Genomic DNA, 12,673 nt, shown 5'->3' with positions numbered 1-12,673 from the left:
CAGGGAAGGGAGGCTCAGCAGTTCATCTCATCCAGCTGTTCAGCCAACCACCTACTTACATAATTATCCATCCATTAAATCCCTTCAGCTGTTTTTTCACGTATCCATTGTTTCATTCATTCATTCAATTAATCCAATGTTCATTCATCATTTAAGCCATTAACTAATTCATCTACTCATCATTCGTCTACTCATTAGCTTGTTCATAAATTTATTCATTACGTTCTTTTATTTCACGTTCACTCATCTAGCTTTCCACTTATTCCTGTTCTGCTTACAAACTGACCTTTGAGAAATTCTTAAACTTATTTGAATCTCAGTTTCTGTATGTTTATAAATGGGCCTTTTGGCGATTAATGAGATAATGAATGAAATTCCTTAGCACAATTCCTGACACACAGCTGTGCTCAACAGGTGACAGCCCTTATTCTTCGAAGTACTTGCAACTTAACTTTAAGTTACTAATTCCTTGGCTCGCTCACTTGCCTGTTCTCACTTTCACGCAGTTATCTAATTCACTCATTCATTCCTGCTCTCATTATCTGTCATCCGTTCATTTATCCGCTCCTTGATATTACACATTTTGAACTTTCTTTTGTAAAACACAAACCACTCACCTAACCCCGCAAATTGAAGTTGTGTGGCTTGGCAAGCTGCCCACCAGGGAACAGTCCTGGGGTCAGCACTGGAGCCCAGGACCAGAATGGTGCCAGCCCCGCCTCTGGAACTCTGCCGTCCAGGTCCTTTATCACTTCCGAATGCCTGGGGTGGCACTTCGGAGAGGCGGGGTGGTGAGGGGCTGCTGGGGGGCTGGGCGAGGGGGGCCCCGGGGCTGTCCTGCAGAGTGAGGAAGGGAGCTGCGGGGCTTGTGGAGGGAGGAGAGGTACATGGAGGGATGGAGGCCCAGTCTGGCCTTGGCAGGGTGACCGAGAGGACCCGAGGGCATCTGCTTTTGGGGTTCTGTGAGAGCCCCATTTCTACAAGCCGCCGCCCTTCTTTAAACCGGGAGAGAGGAGCCCATCCTCCCCAAGCTCCACACAACTCGGCTCCTGACCTCCTGTCACTAGGTGGCCTCGCTGGACGCTGTGGCCAGCGTGCTGCAGTCGTGGGACCTGAGCCTCACTGAGGCCATGCTTCGTAACATGGAGGCCGAGCAGCAGCGCCGGGCCCAGGAGGCCGAGCGTAACAAGGAGGCAGAGGCCAAGCGGTGCGCCCGCGGGCGGGAGGAGGGGTGGCTGGCAAGGACGCCCTGTGACTCGGTGCTCCCTCCCACCCCAGCGTGAATCTCAAGGTGCAGCAGCTGGCTAAGGAACAGCAGCAGTGTCACAAAGAGGTGAACAGCCACCTGGGAGAAGCAGCTGATGGGGAGGAGGGAGCGCTGGGTGGGGAGACCCAGGCGTCGAGCCTGACCCGGGCTGGCGGCCCCCGGCCCTCCTGTGCAGCTGCAGCAGGCCTACTGTGAGCTCAGCCGGAGGGTCACCGAACACGACAAGTGTGAGCAGAGACACATGGGCAAGACCGAGCTCACGCTGCAGGTGGGGTTTCCCCCACCCAGCCCTGGGTTCCTGGCGCGTGCCTTCCCTTCCTGAACAACGGTGTCCTCTCCGGCAGTGGCCTCCTGGGGTGGGGGTCCGCCAACCCCTCCGTGGGTGTCTGGGCCTCCGGATGTGGAGGGGGTACAGTCTTGCTCTGAGTGGAGTGTGGACCCTTCCCCCAGGCCATCAAAGACGCAGAGGCCCAAGTGGACAGGCTACGGCAGGAGGCCCAGAAGGCCGAGGAGTCGCTGGCCATGGCCAGGCTGGAGCTGCGGGAGCAGACTCAGGAGGGTGGGCAGGGCTCGGGCTGGGGGCGGGGGGTGGCTGGAGCGGCCAGGCGGGCACTGGGTCCTCTGGTCGGCCCCACCCTGACGTCCCCACAGGCGAGGAAGAGGCGCCCGGGCTGAAGTGCCAGGTCACTGAGCTGCACGACGTGCTAATGAAGGACGTGGGGGACCGCATCCGCGCCGATGGCCGGTCAGTGGTCCGAGACGGGCGAGGGGCCAGCAGAGGTTTTGGGCAACGTCAGTGACCTGGTAGCCACTCCTAGGTGGCCTCTTGTCATCGACCCTTCGGGCCAGGCGGCCACCTTCTTGCGCTACCAGGACACCAACTACGTGGACACGGTGAACCCGGACCACCTGCGGCCGGAGAGGATTCGGTTGGCGCTGCTGGGGGCCCTCAGGTGAGGAGGCGCAAGAGGCCCGCCCTGCCCCGCCCCTCACCGCGCCCCGCCCCTCACCGCGCCCCGCCCCTCAGGTACGGGAAGCCGCTGGTGTTCGACCTGCGCGAGGTGGACCTGTTTCCCGTGGTGCAGCGGCAGCTGGAGGCGGTGCAGCCAGGCCTGGCGGAGGAGCTGCTGAGCCGCCGGCTGCTGGACGGGGACAGGTACCAGTCGCTGCTGCGGCCCAACGACGGGCCCGAGTACGGCCCCACCCAGTTCCAGGAGGCGCGCCTGGGGCAATTCCGCCTCTTCTTCGTCACCAAGGTTCAGTGGCCCCCCGCCGAGCAGCTCCGGATCCTGCTCCCACTGCGGGTACAGCTGCCTCGCGGAGGCCTTTAAAGACCCGCCTCAATAAAGCAAAGTGCGCCGCGGGGCGCTGGGCCTAGCACCGTGCCGCGTCCCTGCCGTGTGTGTGTGTGCGCGCCCTGCAGGGCGGCGGGGGCGGGGACTGTGTACCTCCGCGGCCAGGGGAACCCCAGCTGGAGGGCAGTTTTGGGAACTTGGGGTGGTCCCCGCCCCGGAGGGGCAGGAGGGGGCGGCGTCTGTGTGCGCGTGGGAGGATATACAGACGGACGGAAGGTAAAACGTAGTCAATTTTATTCTCCTTAAACCACAAAATAGAGTCTTTGGTTGTACAAACGTCACTAGTTACAGTCTTGCCAAGGGGTCCCGGCTGGGGAGGGGGCAGTTAGTCAGCGACCAGAACTCCTGAGGGATCTCTTTAAAATACTAACACCCAGGTTAAAAGACTGGGGGCGAGGGTGGTGTCGGGGCTGGCAGGGCCCCGCCCCCAGTCGGGGGAGGCACCGACCCTCTAGGAGGGCACGGGGCCCAGGCCACGACGCCCTGGCCGCATTGGGCGGCGGCTGCTGCACAGGGTCACCTCCTCTGGGCCCATGGCGTCTGGCGATGGCCTGCCCAGAAGCACCATGGCTACCTCTCCATCTTCCTCCTGCAGGCCTGGCAGGCAGAGGCAGGAGAGAGAGAGAGAGGTAATGGGGGCCCCAGGCACCCCAGGCGCAATCCCCTGGTCTGGCCGGGGTAACTCACCGGGGCTAGGAGGTGGTTCCGAGGACCTCGGCTCCTCAGCAAAGTCCGGGGACTGTCACGGGGAGAAGAGCTAGGTCAGGGCCCCGCCCCAGACTGCTGAGACCACCCACGTGAGCCTGGGTGGGGAGGCCCCATGCCCGAGGAACGGCGCTGGCCCCAGAAAGACAAGGCAGGGGCTGGAGGGGGGACAGGCGGGGGGGACAGGCAGGGAGATAGGCGCAGCCGGGCGGGGCGGCCCGGCCCACACAGGCCGGGAGGGCCCGGTACCTGCATGTCATAGACAGGCCGGGAAGAAGGGAGGGCTGCGAACACCCTGTAGTCGAACCTCCTCCCAGACAAGGCCTTGAGAGGACAGCGTGAGGGGAGAGAGGCGAGAGCTGAGGAGAAGAGTGGGGGGTGCAGTCTGGACCCCGCCCCGCCCCGCAGGGAGGGGCGCGGGGAAAGGCCACAGCTGGTCCTCACCAGGCGTCCGGGGGAGGTGCTGGTCTGGGGGCCGATGTCTGGGGGGACGAGAAGTGGACATTGAGAGAAGTCTCCGCTGCAGGCTGAGTCCCCCACTCCCTGCCTGCCCTCCGCCACACACGGACCTTCCAAAGGGGTGGGTGACGGGGTGGGCGCCGGCGAAGGGGCCTCCGCCAGCCGCTCCAGAGGCCCACGCTTGCTCCGGCCCTCCTGGGACTTGCTGAGGACCATCTGGGCGCGGAGGGCGTCCTGCTCCAGAGACTTCATCCTGCAAAGGCGCGGCAGGTGGGGCTGGGGGAGACGGCAGGAGCAGGGGGCGGGGCGCCAGTGGCTGGTGGGCGGGCGCGAGGGCCTTACCTGGCTGCCCTCCACAGCGCCCGTTTCTCCGCCTCCAGGGCACGGCGCTCGGCAGGGGACAGGGCTCGCTCCGGCACAGGCACAGGCAGCTCGGGGCTCTGCACGCGTAGCCGCTCCTGATGGCGCCGCTCGGCTTTAGCGGTCCGGACCGGCGCGCTGTTTCCCAGGGGCGGAGGCGACGCGGGGCCTAGCCTGGGCCAGGGGATAGGACAGGAGGGCCAGTCGGGCGGGGCGCCAGCGGGAGGGGCGTGCCTGGGAGACCAGGTGCCGACCCCTGACCCGCCTCACCCCATGGCAGGGCTCGGGCCGGCCCAGGGCGGCTCTTCCTCTCGCTCCTCATTTTCAGGCGCCTCCCCGTCCAGGGCGAGCCCCGCGTCCGCAGCCTCCCGCAGCATTTGCGCCCTCTTCTGTTGCAGCTTTCGGGCTGGGGGGGGGGTGGGACGGGGCACAGGTCAGGCCGAGAGCCCGGCCTCTCCCTGCCCACCGTCCACCTACCTGTCTGCCTGCCTGCTCACCTTCCTCTTCCTGCATCTTTCGTAGGTCATCAGCACCCACCAGTGATACGCGTTTGGGGGGGCCCTCGGCCTGGGGTACCCGCACCTCCAACTCAAAGTACTTCTGCCGCTCACGGAAGGACAGCTGCTCTGGGGACGCGGTGGGCCCGGGCGTGGGAGGCTGCGGGCAGCGAGATCTGAGACCTGGTGGGGCCCCCTCCTCCCGCACCAGGCCCTCTCCCAAGGGGCACACCCTGCGGGTGCATGCAGCAGGGGAATGGCAGCCACCACGCACCTGGGCAGTTGTGTCCTGGGGCGGGTGGAGGCCGGGCACAGCAGCAAAGGTCCTGTAGGCCCACTTCACATCGGAGGGCAGCTCATCAGGGGAGGGCGGGGAGCGGGGCTGGGGGACAGGGCTCTCCTGAGTGGTGCTAGGACAGCTGCAGGGCTGCAGCCACCACCCACCCCACAGCTGTTCCCGCCCACCACCTCCACCCCCCATACCCTGCGGGCCAGGGCACTCACAGAGCAGGGACCGTCTCTGCCCCTGGGGGCCGGGGAGCCCCTTGGCCAGGCCTGAGCCAGTGGCTGGATCACCCCGGGTTTTGTCTGCAAAGGGCAGGAGCCAGGGCCAAGGGAAGGGATCAGGGGTTCAGGTCAAGGGTGGGGGCGATGGTGGGGAAAGACAGAGAAAGAGATGGAACCAAGGTGGGCGGCAGAGTGGGTGCCCAGAATGTGGGGCCGGCACTCAGAAGGGAGAGGCCAGGAGGAGGCTCCGCATGGGCGCTGTGAGTGTCCACCCCCACCCTTGGGGGGCTGGGGGAGGGGCTTGCAGACAAGAGGACTGGCGGGGTGAGGCAGCCAGGTGCCAGGGGAAGAGGCACTGCCCACCCAGCCTGCTCAGGCCACGGGAGCCACAGGGAGCTCCCACCTCTACTGCCAGTTACCCCCAGGCTGTCCCCTTAGAGTGAGGAGTGGCACCTGAGAGAAAGCACTGCACACAAGCACCCCTCCGCACTCACTGTCCTGTACCCCCGCCTGGTGGGCACTCACCTGTTGGTAGCCCGGGGAGCAAGGGGCCTCAGCCATCTTTCCTCCAGCTGTGCTGGCCGGTATCTGGGGAGCCAGGTGGTGGGTGGCTGAGAGCTGGGCGGGGCTGGGGCCCAACGAGGGGGAGTTGGGGGTGGGGTGCTTGCCTTGGTGGCACAGACTGGTCCTTAGCTCCCTGACCTAACTGCAGCCCGAGGGTCATCCCCAGATGGGCCCGGACTACTGCTTGGCCAGCACCAAGGGGTTCTTCCCAGAATGCTGTGGCCTGGCATCCAGCAGGCTCTCTCCTCCCCAACGCACGGGGGCACAAGAGGGAGGACTGGAGTGTGTGGCCCCTGGCCCTGTCCCCGCATCTGTCTGTGGCAGTGGGCAGTCTGGAGCTCCACGGGAGAGGGGACAGACAACCAAGATGAAACTGGACAGAATAGGGACAAGTGGGGGGGGGAGGGATGGGCTCCTAGAGCCCCAGGCTGAGGCCCAGTGCACTTTCCTGTCGCCTACCCCTCCCCACAAGACTCAAAGGGGTACAGCCAGGGAGGACCCTCTGTCCCCCCAGCCGCCCCATAGCAGTGCTCCTTTTGGTGAGAGGACAGCCCCTCACCCCACCTGGGGGCTTCCTGCTCAGACCACAGCTCCTGGAAGGCTCCCTTGGCCCCTCACCACCTCCCTGCCCTGGCCAGGCCCTCACCCGGCCCTCACCCGGCACAGCCCCCTGCTCAGAAGTGGCAGCACCTCCTGGCGCCCCACCGCCCACCACTCACGCTCCTGTGGTCTCGCTGTGGCGGCCTGCGGAGTTCAGCCTCTGGGAGGTTATTTATACCTCTTGAGGGAGGGCCGAGGACTGTGTCCGTCCCCGCCCAGCTGTCAGCACTGGGCTTCTGCCCCCACCCCTCGTCTCCGTGGCTCCTCGCAGCTGCTCTAGGCTTGTGCACCATCCCACAAGGATGCCGAGCACTCTGGTGGCCTCCAGGTACCTCTGCCACCCCTTGCCTCTGGGACCCCCTCACCCAGCCTGCTCCGTGAGTCCAAGGTCAAGAGATGGGAGGGGGCCAGGGCCAGGGGCCTTCTCGGGAAGCAGCCCCACCTGCCTTACGGCTTGGGTCAAGGATCAAGGGGACAAGACCCGTGCCAGGTGGCGGGGAGGAGTCCCAGTTTGGGCCCCTGGCCTGTCTGTCCCCCAGGCCAGGCTCGGCCTCCTCCAGTGCCCTTACCCCGGTGAGGGCCCTCCATGGCAGTCTCAGCCCTCACCCTGGGGGCAGGACCCCTGCGTGCCCACCCAGCAGCTCTGTCCTGTGGGGGCTCAGGTGAACAGAGGGACTCACCGCGGCCTCCGGGCCCCACGATGTGGTCTGTGCCGGCAGCTCCTTCTCCTGTGAGCAGAACAGACAGCGGTCAGCGACCCACAGCCTCAGGCTCCCTGGCCCTGGGGGGCTGCCGGCCCCGTTGCTTCTGACCTTGCCAGGGCCCTCGGGGCTCAGCTCCCGGTCAATGGAGGAGATGCTTTCCAGGCTGTTTCGGCGGCCGATGCCTGCCGCAAAGGGGTTGGCAATGACGCCCGGGGACACCTGAGGAGGACAGCGAGCTAAAGGCGGGGCCCTCAACTGGAGGCCCCACTCCCAGGCCCACTGGCCTAGGACCCGCCGGAAGCCGCAGGGCTGAGGTGCTGGGCCATGTTGCTGGGGCGGGGCAATCCCGCACTCACTTTGGAGCAAGGAGCAGACGAACCAAGCCCGGGGGCAGTGAGCCGCGAGGTGCCTGGTGACACAGGGTGCTGCCCACAGATCCGCAGGCCATCCCTGGAATCTGCAAGGCGGGCGAGCGCCCAGCAATGATCCTGAAGCAAAGGGCGACTGAGAGAGTCAGGCCAACGGGCTCTGAGCTGAAAGGCGCTCGGCCACTTAAGCTGAGAAGTGGCGGCCAAGTCAGGCCACCCCTGCAACTGGCATCCGGAGGGCAAGAGCCTGGGGCCTGGGGTGGGGTCAGCGGTCTGGGGCCTGGCTGCCAGATGAGCTTTGGTCGTGAGCTCTGAGGGGCAACCCGGCTCACTTCCCACCCCACGAGGGACGAAAGGGGCCACTCGGCTGCAACCAAAGAAGAGGGGGTGGCAGGGTGACAGGCATGGAAGACCCTCAACACGAACGGGGCCCGTACTAACGAGGGTCGCCATCAGTGTGGGCTGAAACGCACCCCAGCTATGGTCATGGTTAGAAACCCCACGGGAATGATAACCAAAGGGCTGGGCAGAGACTCCAGCCACACAGAAAGGAAGAGGCGACAGGGCATCCGGCAGGCAGAGAGACACTGTCACAACAGAAGCTGCCATTCATGGGGCCAATACAGTGATCAGAAACAACAGGTGCCAAACAAGGAACCATACCCCGCAAAGACCATGGGAAACGTGGGAGCGTGACAGACACAGCTGCGGCGGAATAAATACACCTCCAAGACCCACACAGTGAGGAGGTTAAACGACGAGACTCAGGTGCCCTCCTCCTCAACGTCCAGGGCCACCAGGTGAAAGCCACAGCGCCTGAGAGGCAGGCCTCAGACTAGGGGGATGGGGCCCACAGAGGGCCCCGGCGGACAGGCCACCTGCTGGCTCACGTCAGAGGCCACCCAAGCACGAGGGGCTGGCCTACAGTGGACTGGACTGCTGGTCGAGCGGACGTGGCCGCAAGCCTCCAGTCACAGGGACAGTCGTGTGTACGTGCACACGCCTGCGTGCATGACACGACACACCCAGGGCCTCAACATCACTTCTCACCAAAAGGAACCAGTGCTCCTTGGGAAAGGTGACCCAGGACTGGTGGTAACTGTGAGACGAGCCAGCACATCCGCTGTGCCGGAGAGGAAGGTGCTCAAAGGCCGGTGGGGGTGGGGGTGGGGCGGTGTCATGTGGAGGGCCAGGCCACCTGGAAGCCCAATGGCAGCCAATGAAACCCAGAGCGACCGTGACAGAACGTCACCTGTGAGATAAGAGAGACCGGCGTGTGTGCACCAAGGGCGCGTGGGCCACGCAGCACCTCGGAGGAGGGGAGGCTCTCTCAGAAAGCTTAGCGATGGGTGTGCAGGAGCGACGGGTGACAGCGCCACGTGGCACCCACCACGTGCTCAGGCCAGGCACCAATGGGGGCTGAGCTGGCGGGTGAAACTCTGATGAGGTATGGGCCATTCGGACATCCTCCAAGACCTCCCCACAGAACACTATTAATTCCATGGGGAAAGAGTCACTTTGCAGTGGGGAAACCTGGTGACACCAACGTGGAGACCGCAGGTAATGAGACAAACCGCTGCCCGGACGTCCTGGCAGGAGGCCCTGAGAAGACAGTGTTGCTTCTGTGATAATCCTGCCAAAAATGCATCCACGGGAACTTCAGCTGGGCCCGCGGCGAGGGGCACTCTGCACAGGGATGGCTGTGCTCACCACAACTGCAAGGTCAGAGTCGGGAGGAGGAGCCCCGAGCAGATGCTCGGTGTCCCGGGCGGCACCCTCTGCCACAAAGGTGACGCGCAGGGGGCCTGAGAGACGCTGTTTGTTTTTGCCCTTTTGCTCCAAGTCGAAAATTATTTTATGTATTTGGTTATGTTTCTCAAGGAGAAATTACAACAGGATAAACCAAGATTCATACGGATGGTGCCTATGGGAGCGGAAGACAAAGGTCAGACCCCTCAAAGTGCTGTTCAAGGCTGACGGACCGTGGGAAGGTGGGCACTGGTAAGAAAATGACTTTTTAGTCATCCCTAAAAACTGAAAACAATACACCTAAGTATACGTCACGTTGGTAGCACGACAATACAAAGAACTATTTCAAACGACTTGAAAACACAGGAGCCGAGTACGCAGCGCAGTCGGGCAAATAAATCGTAAGGACAAAGAAGTCTTAAACTGCTCTCTACGTCTTGTGATTAATAACATCGGTACTGAACTTTGAAATTATTTAGGAATCACGATAATAGCATTTAAAAACAATTTTCAGTGTGAGGAAGAGACACAAATAGAAAATCAAAGGTTAGTAAAAAACCCGTAACCTTAAATAGAAATTGAAAATAACAGTACACTTCATTTTTTTTTTCCCAAGAGGCTCCACTCCTCAGGCTCTATCTGCACAGAGGCCCAGGGGCCACCACCACCCAGGGGACGCGAGCACTCAGCCTGCTGGTCCTCTACACGCTGGGCCCACCAGAAATGGCCGATTCCAGGGCTGTGACAGCAAACGTACAGACACCTGGTCACACTCGAGAACAAGGACACCGTGAACAACAGGCGTCACGCTGCGAGGACACAGGAGCCATGCTGCCCCATGCGGGGACAATGTGGGCACAGACACAATGGGACACACAGACCCACGTGGGCCTAACGACACTGAAACAAAAACAGAAGACACCCAGCCACCCTGGGAGGTCTCCGAGACACCGGCCTGCTATTTGGGAAATCGATAAACAAAAGAATCGAGCACTCGTGACGCCTTTCCTGTATGAAATCTTATTTCAGGATAAAAAAAAGTGGCTGATTAAGAAACTCTCTTCCTTACAGACAGACCTGTAGGAAAATCAGAAGCAATAGGCATGTCAGGAGTGACTAGTCTCTCTCCTTAGGGCATCAGCCGCAGGCACATGGAGAAAGAAGGCTTTCCTGCTCCGAGTCCCACACTGGCTCCCCGACGAGGCCAGCCAGTGCGACCAGGAGGGACAGGTGGAGACAAACGGAACAAGGAGGAGCATGACCGCAGGAGAGAAGGAGCAGGAGGACGGTCTCCACCTCGCTGCAGGCACCACAGTCCGTCTGGACGGGCAGGGTGCCCGGATGTGCCCGGGAGCGCAGTCCCGACGGAGGGCGGGCGGGCCTGTCCTCCAGTAACCCTGTGCAGTGGCCTCAGCTCTCATCTGTCGTATGGACCGGGAGACTGGGCCCCAGAGCAGCTGAGCCCCGGCCTGTGGCCCCGCAGCAGGTGTGAAGCAGGATACACAGCTGTTGGTCAAGGCCACCTGCTGCTCGGAGTGCTGGGGGAGACACGGCCAGCACACAGGTGACACCGAGACTTTGCAGTCTAAATGAAGCTAGGAGGACCATTGGCAGACCCCAATTCCCACAGGGGCCAGGCTGGTGGGCTGAGCTCAAGAATGGAGATGTCAGGGGTAGTGAGCACTAGCCCATGCCCTGGAGCGCCCAGCAGCACGGCAGTCCCATGGGACGAAGCCCAGAGGTGCTGGACAGCGGGCAGTGGCAGGACGGGGCCTAGCATGTAAGGCCCGCTCATCTTCACAGCACTGCACCTGCTGGAGGGAGCCTATGGGCCAGACAGCCGCCTCACTCAGCACAGGTGCCTAGGACCCCGACAACCCCTCTAGTAACAATGCGCACAGGTTATAAACAGAAGCAGCCCCCCTCAATTAAACACGTTATACCAGAAACCACAGCAAACACTGAATTATAGACGAAACAGCCCGTTAAAGTTGCACAAGGCCACCAGGGGCCTGCAGAGGGGACAGGGAGACCAGCAACACTGCTTAGGCCTCAAGGCTTCTGCTAGGACATGAAACACAATCACTGACCAGAATCAACCAGAAAGTAAGAGCAATCTCTGAGTGTGTGGGGGTCTCACTCACAAGGTGACACTTCCGATGTCAAAGCTAGTCCCGAATCCCAGCCAACTTTCCTTATGAAAGTTCACAGGTTCATTTCAAAGAAAAAACACATTAAACAGACTGGAACTTTTCAGGAGGAAAAAAATGGATGACCCAACCAACGAGGTATCAACACACACTGTAAAGTGAAAGGGTGTATGACAGAAATGAGTTACAGCTCAGCAGGACCACATCCGGCACAGCCGGCACACACTGACACCCGGGGGATGTGGATGGGACCCACGAGTTCCAGTGGGGAATGGCGACAACCAGCTCAGACTGCGGGGACGGCATACCCACGTGCTTGAAAAGCAAGCCCAGTGAGTCCCAGAGTCGTTTTTAAGGACTGCGTAAGGACTAGAAGGAAACAGGCCAGTGCTTTCGTCATCTCGTACTGGAGCAGGTTGTTTTAAGTGGAAACCCAAACGAAAAATCAAAATAAAAGCGTCAATATTTAACTCATAAAAAACTTACATTCCTGTAACCTCCAAAACGCCATTCTTAAGAGGCAAAAGTGACAAAAACATTTGTGCTCCACGTAACGAAAGACGGACACTTAGAACATAAAAGAGCAGCTGCAGCCACGTGACAGAGCAAACTCCCCGGAGGCGCAGAGGCCGGGGTGGGGGCGGGGGGGGGCACCACCTGCCAGGCCCAGGGCAGGTCTGCGGGGTGCGGCCCCCATCCCGGGAGCTGCCCCAAGGCGTCGATGGGCAGCGGAGTGCACTGCCTGGCTCGCTGGGGCACTGGCGGGGAACCGCCAGGTGCAGTAAGTGAAAGGGCCACCACCAGAAGAACCCTGTGTCCAGACAGCGAAGCCAAGTGTGCTCCTGAAATTTGGGGACACAGCACCCTGCTCTTCGAGATGTCTAAACCTGTCACCACGAAACCACATGTGTTCCCTGAGTTTTTGCAGCACTGTGTCGACTAAAACGTTTTCAGATAGTAAACAAAAAGCAAAGCTCCTCTAGGTACCACGTGGCCGAGGCTGAAGTCCCATGAACAGTCATCCCCAGAAACCACCAGGGTTCCTGAAGATAAAGGGAGATGTGGGCGGCGCGGCTAATGGCCCAGCGTCCGACCTGGGAGCACAGGACACAAGTGCCACCCGTTTCCCACTCAGGAGACACACACAGGACGAGTGACCACCCCTTCTGGCTGTGCAGGGATGGGGTGGCAGGAAGTCACATCCCAAAGGTCCACTGTAGATGGGCCAACCCAAGGTGACTGCCCCATCCCACAGGTCCTGCAGGCAAGGACACTCTTAGGGCGGAGCTGGTGTGCACTGCGGGCGAAGAGCCCTCAGAGGCCTATGTGGGTTACAAGTAGACAAAGTCACATCAGCTTATACCAAGAAGCCCCAGGGACAGCAGTGA

The 12,673-nt window shown here is 61.5% G+C and overlaps 2 protein-coding genes across 3 annotated transcripts in view; one reads left to right on the top strand and one right to left on the bottom strand.

Annotated features, from left to right (window-relative positions):
* The window catches only part of IQANK1 (IQ motif and ankyrin repeat containing 1), a 7,430-nt gene extending 4,786 nt beyond the window's left edge, over positions 1-2,644 (top strand). The window contains exons 3-9 of one of the 2 annotated variants that reach the window (XM_011374901.2): positions 1,068-1,207; positions 1,279-1,333; positions 1,443-1,535; positions 1,718-1,826; positions 1,919-2,012; positions 2,086-2,220; positions 2,295-2,644. In XM_011374901.2, the coding sequence (XP_011373203.2) occupies positions 1,068-1,207; positions 1,279-1,333; positions 1,443-1,535; positions 1,718-1,826; positions 1,919-2,012; positions 2,086-2,220; positions 2,295-2,598 (930 nt within the window). In that variant the 3' untranslated portion in view covers positions 2,599-2,644. The remainder of the gene's footprint in view (positions 1-1,067; positions 1,208-1,278; positions 1,334-1,442; positions 1,536-1,717; positions 1,827-1,918; positions 2,013-2,085; positions 2,221-2,294) is intronic. The other variant, XM_023520278.1, reaches the window with a different exon arrangement.
* A 190-nt stretch (positions 2,645-2,834) lies between these two features.
* SCRIB (scribbled planar cell polarity protein) overlaps positions 2,835-12,673 on the bottom strand; it is a 20,782-nt gene continuing 10,943 nt past the window's right edge. The window contains exons 21-32 of the mRNA XM_011374944.1: positions 7,127-7,531; positions 6,995-7,042; positions 5,676-5,738; positions 4,918-5,025; positions 4,644-4,803; positions 4,417-4,552; positions 4,129-4,320; positions 3,897-4,039; positions 3,772-3,809; positions 3,577-3,651; positions 3,310-3,361; positions 2,835-3,219 (exon numbers count right to left, since the gene is read on the bottom strand). Coding sequence (XP_011373246.1) covers positions 3,074-3,219; positions 3,310-3,361; positions 3,577-3,651; positions 3,772-3,809; positions 3,897-4,039; positions 4,129-4,320; positions 4,417-4,552; positions 4,644-4,803; positions 4,918-5,025; positions 5,676-5,738; positions 6,995-7,042; positions 7,127-7,531 — 1,566 coding nt within the window. The 3' untranslated portion in view covers positions 2,835-3,073. The remainder of the gene's footprint in view (positions 3,220-3,309; positions 3,362-3,576; positions 3,652-3,771; positions 3,810-3,896; positions 4,040-4,128; positions 4,321-4,416; positions 4,553-4,643; positions 4,804-4,917; positions 5,026-5,675; positions 5,739-6,994; positions 7,043-7,126; positions 7,532-12,673) is intronic.

This window comes from Pteropus vampyrus, unplaced genomic scaffold (genome assembly GCF_000151845.1).
Source record: "Pteropus vampyrus isolate Shadow unplaced genomic scaffold, Pvam_2.0 Scaffold256, whole genome shotgun sequence".
In the NCBI taxonomy this organism is placed as follows: domain Eukaryota; kingdom Metazoa; phylum Chordata; class Mammalia; order Chiroptera; family Pteropodidae; genus Pteropus; species Pteropus vampyrus.
This window is presented reverse-complemented; position numbering and strand designations above follow the sequence as displayed.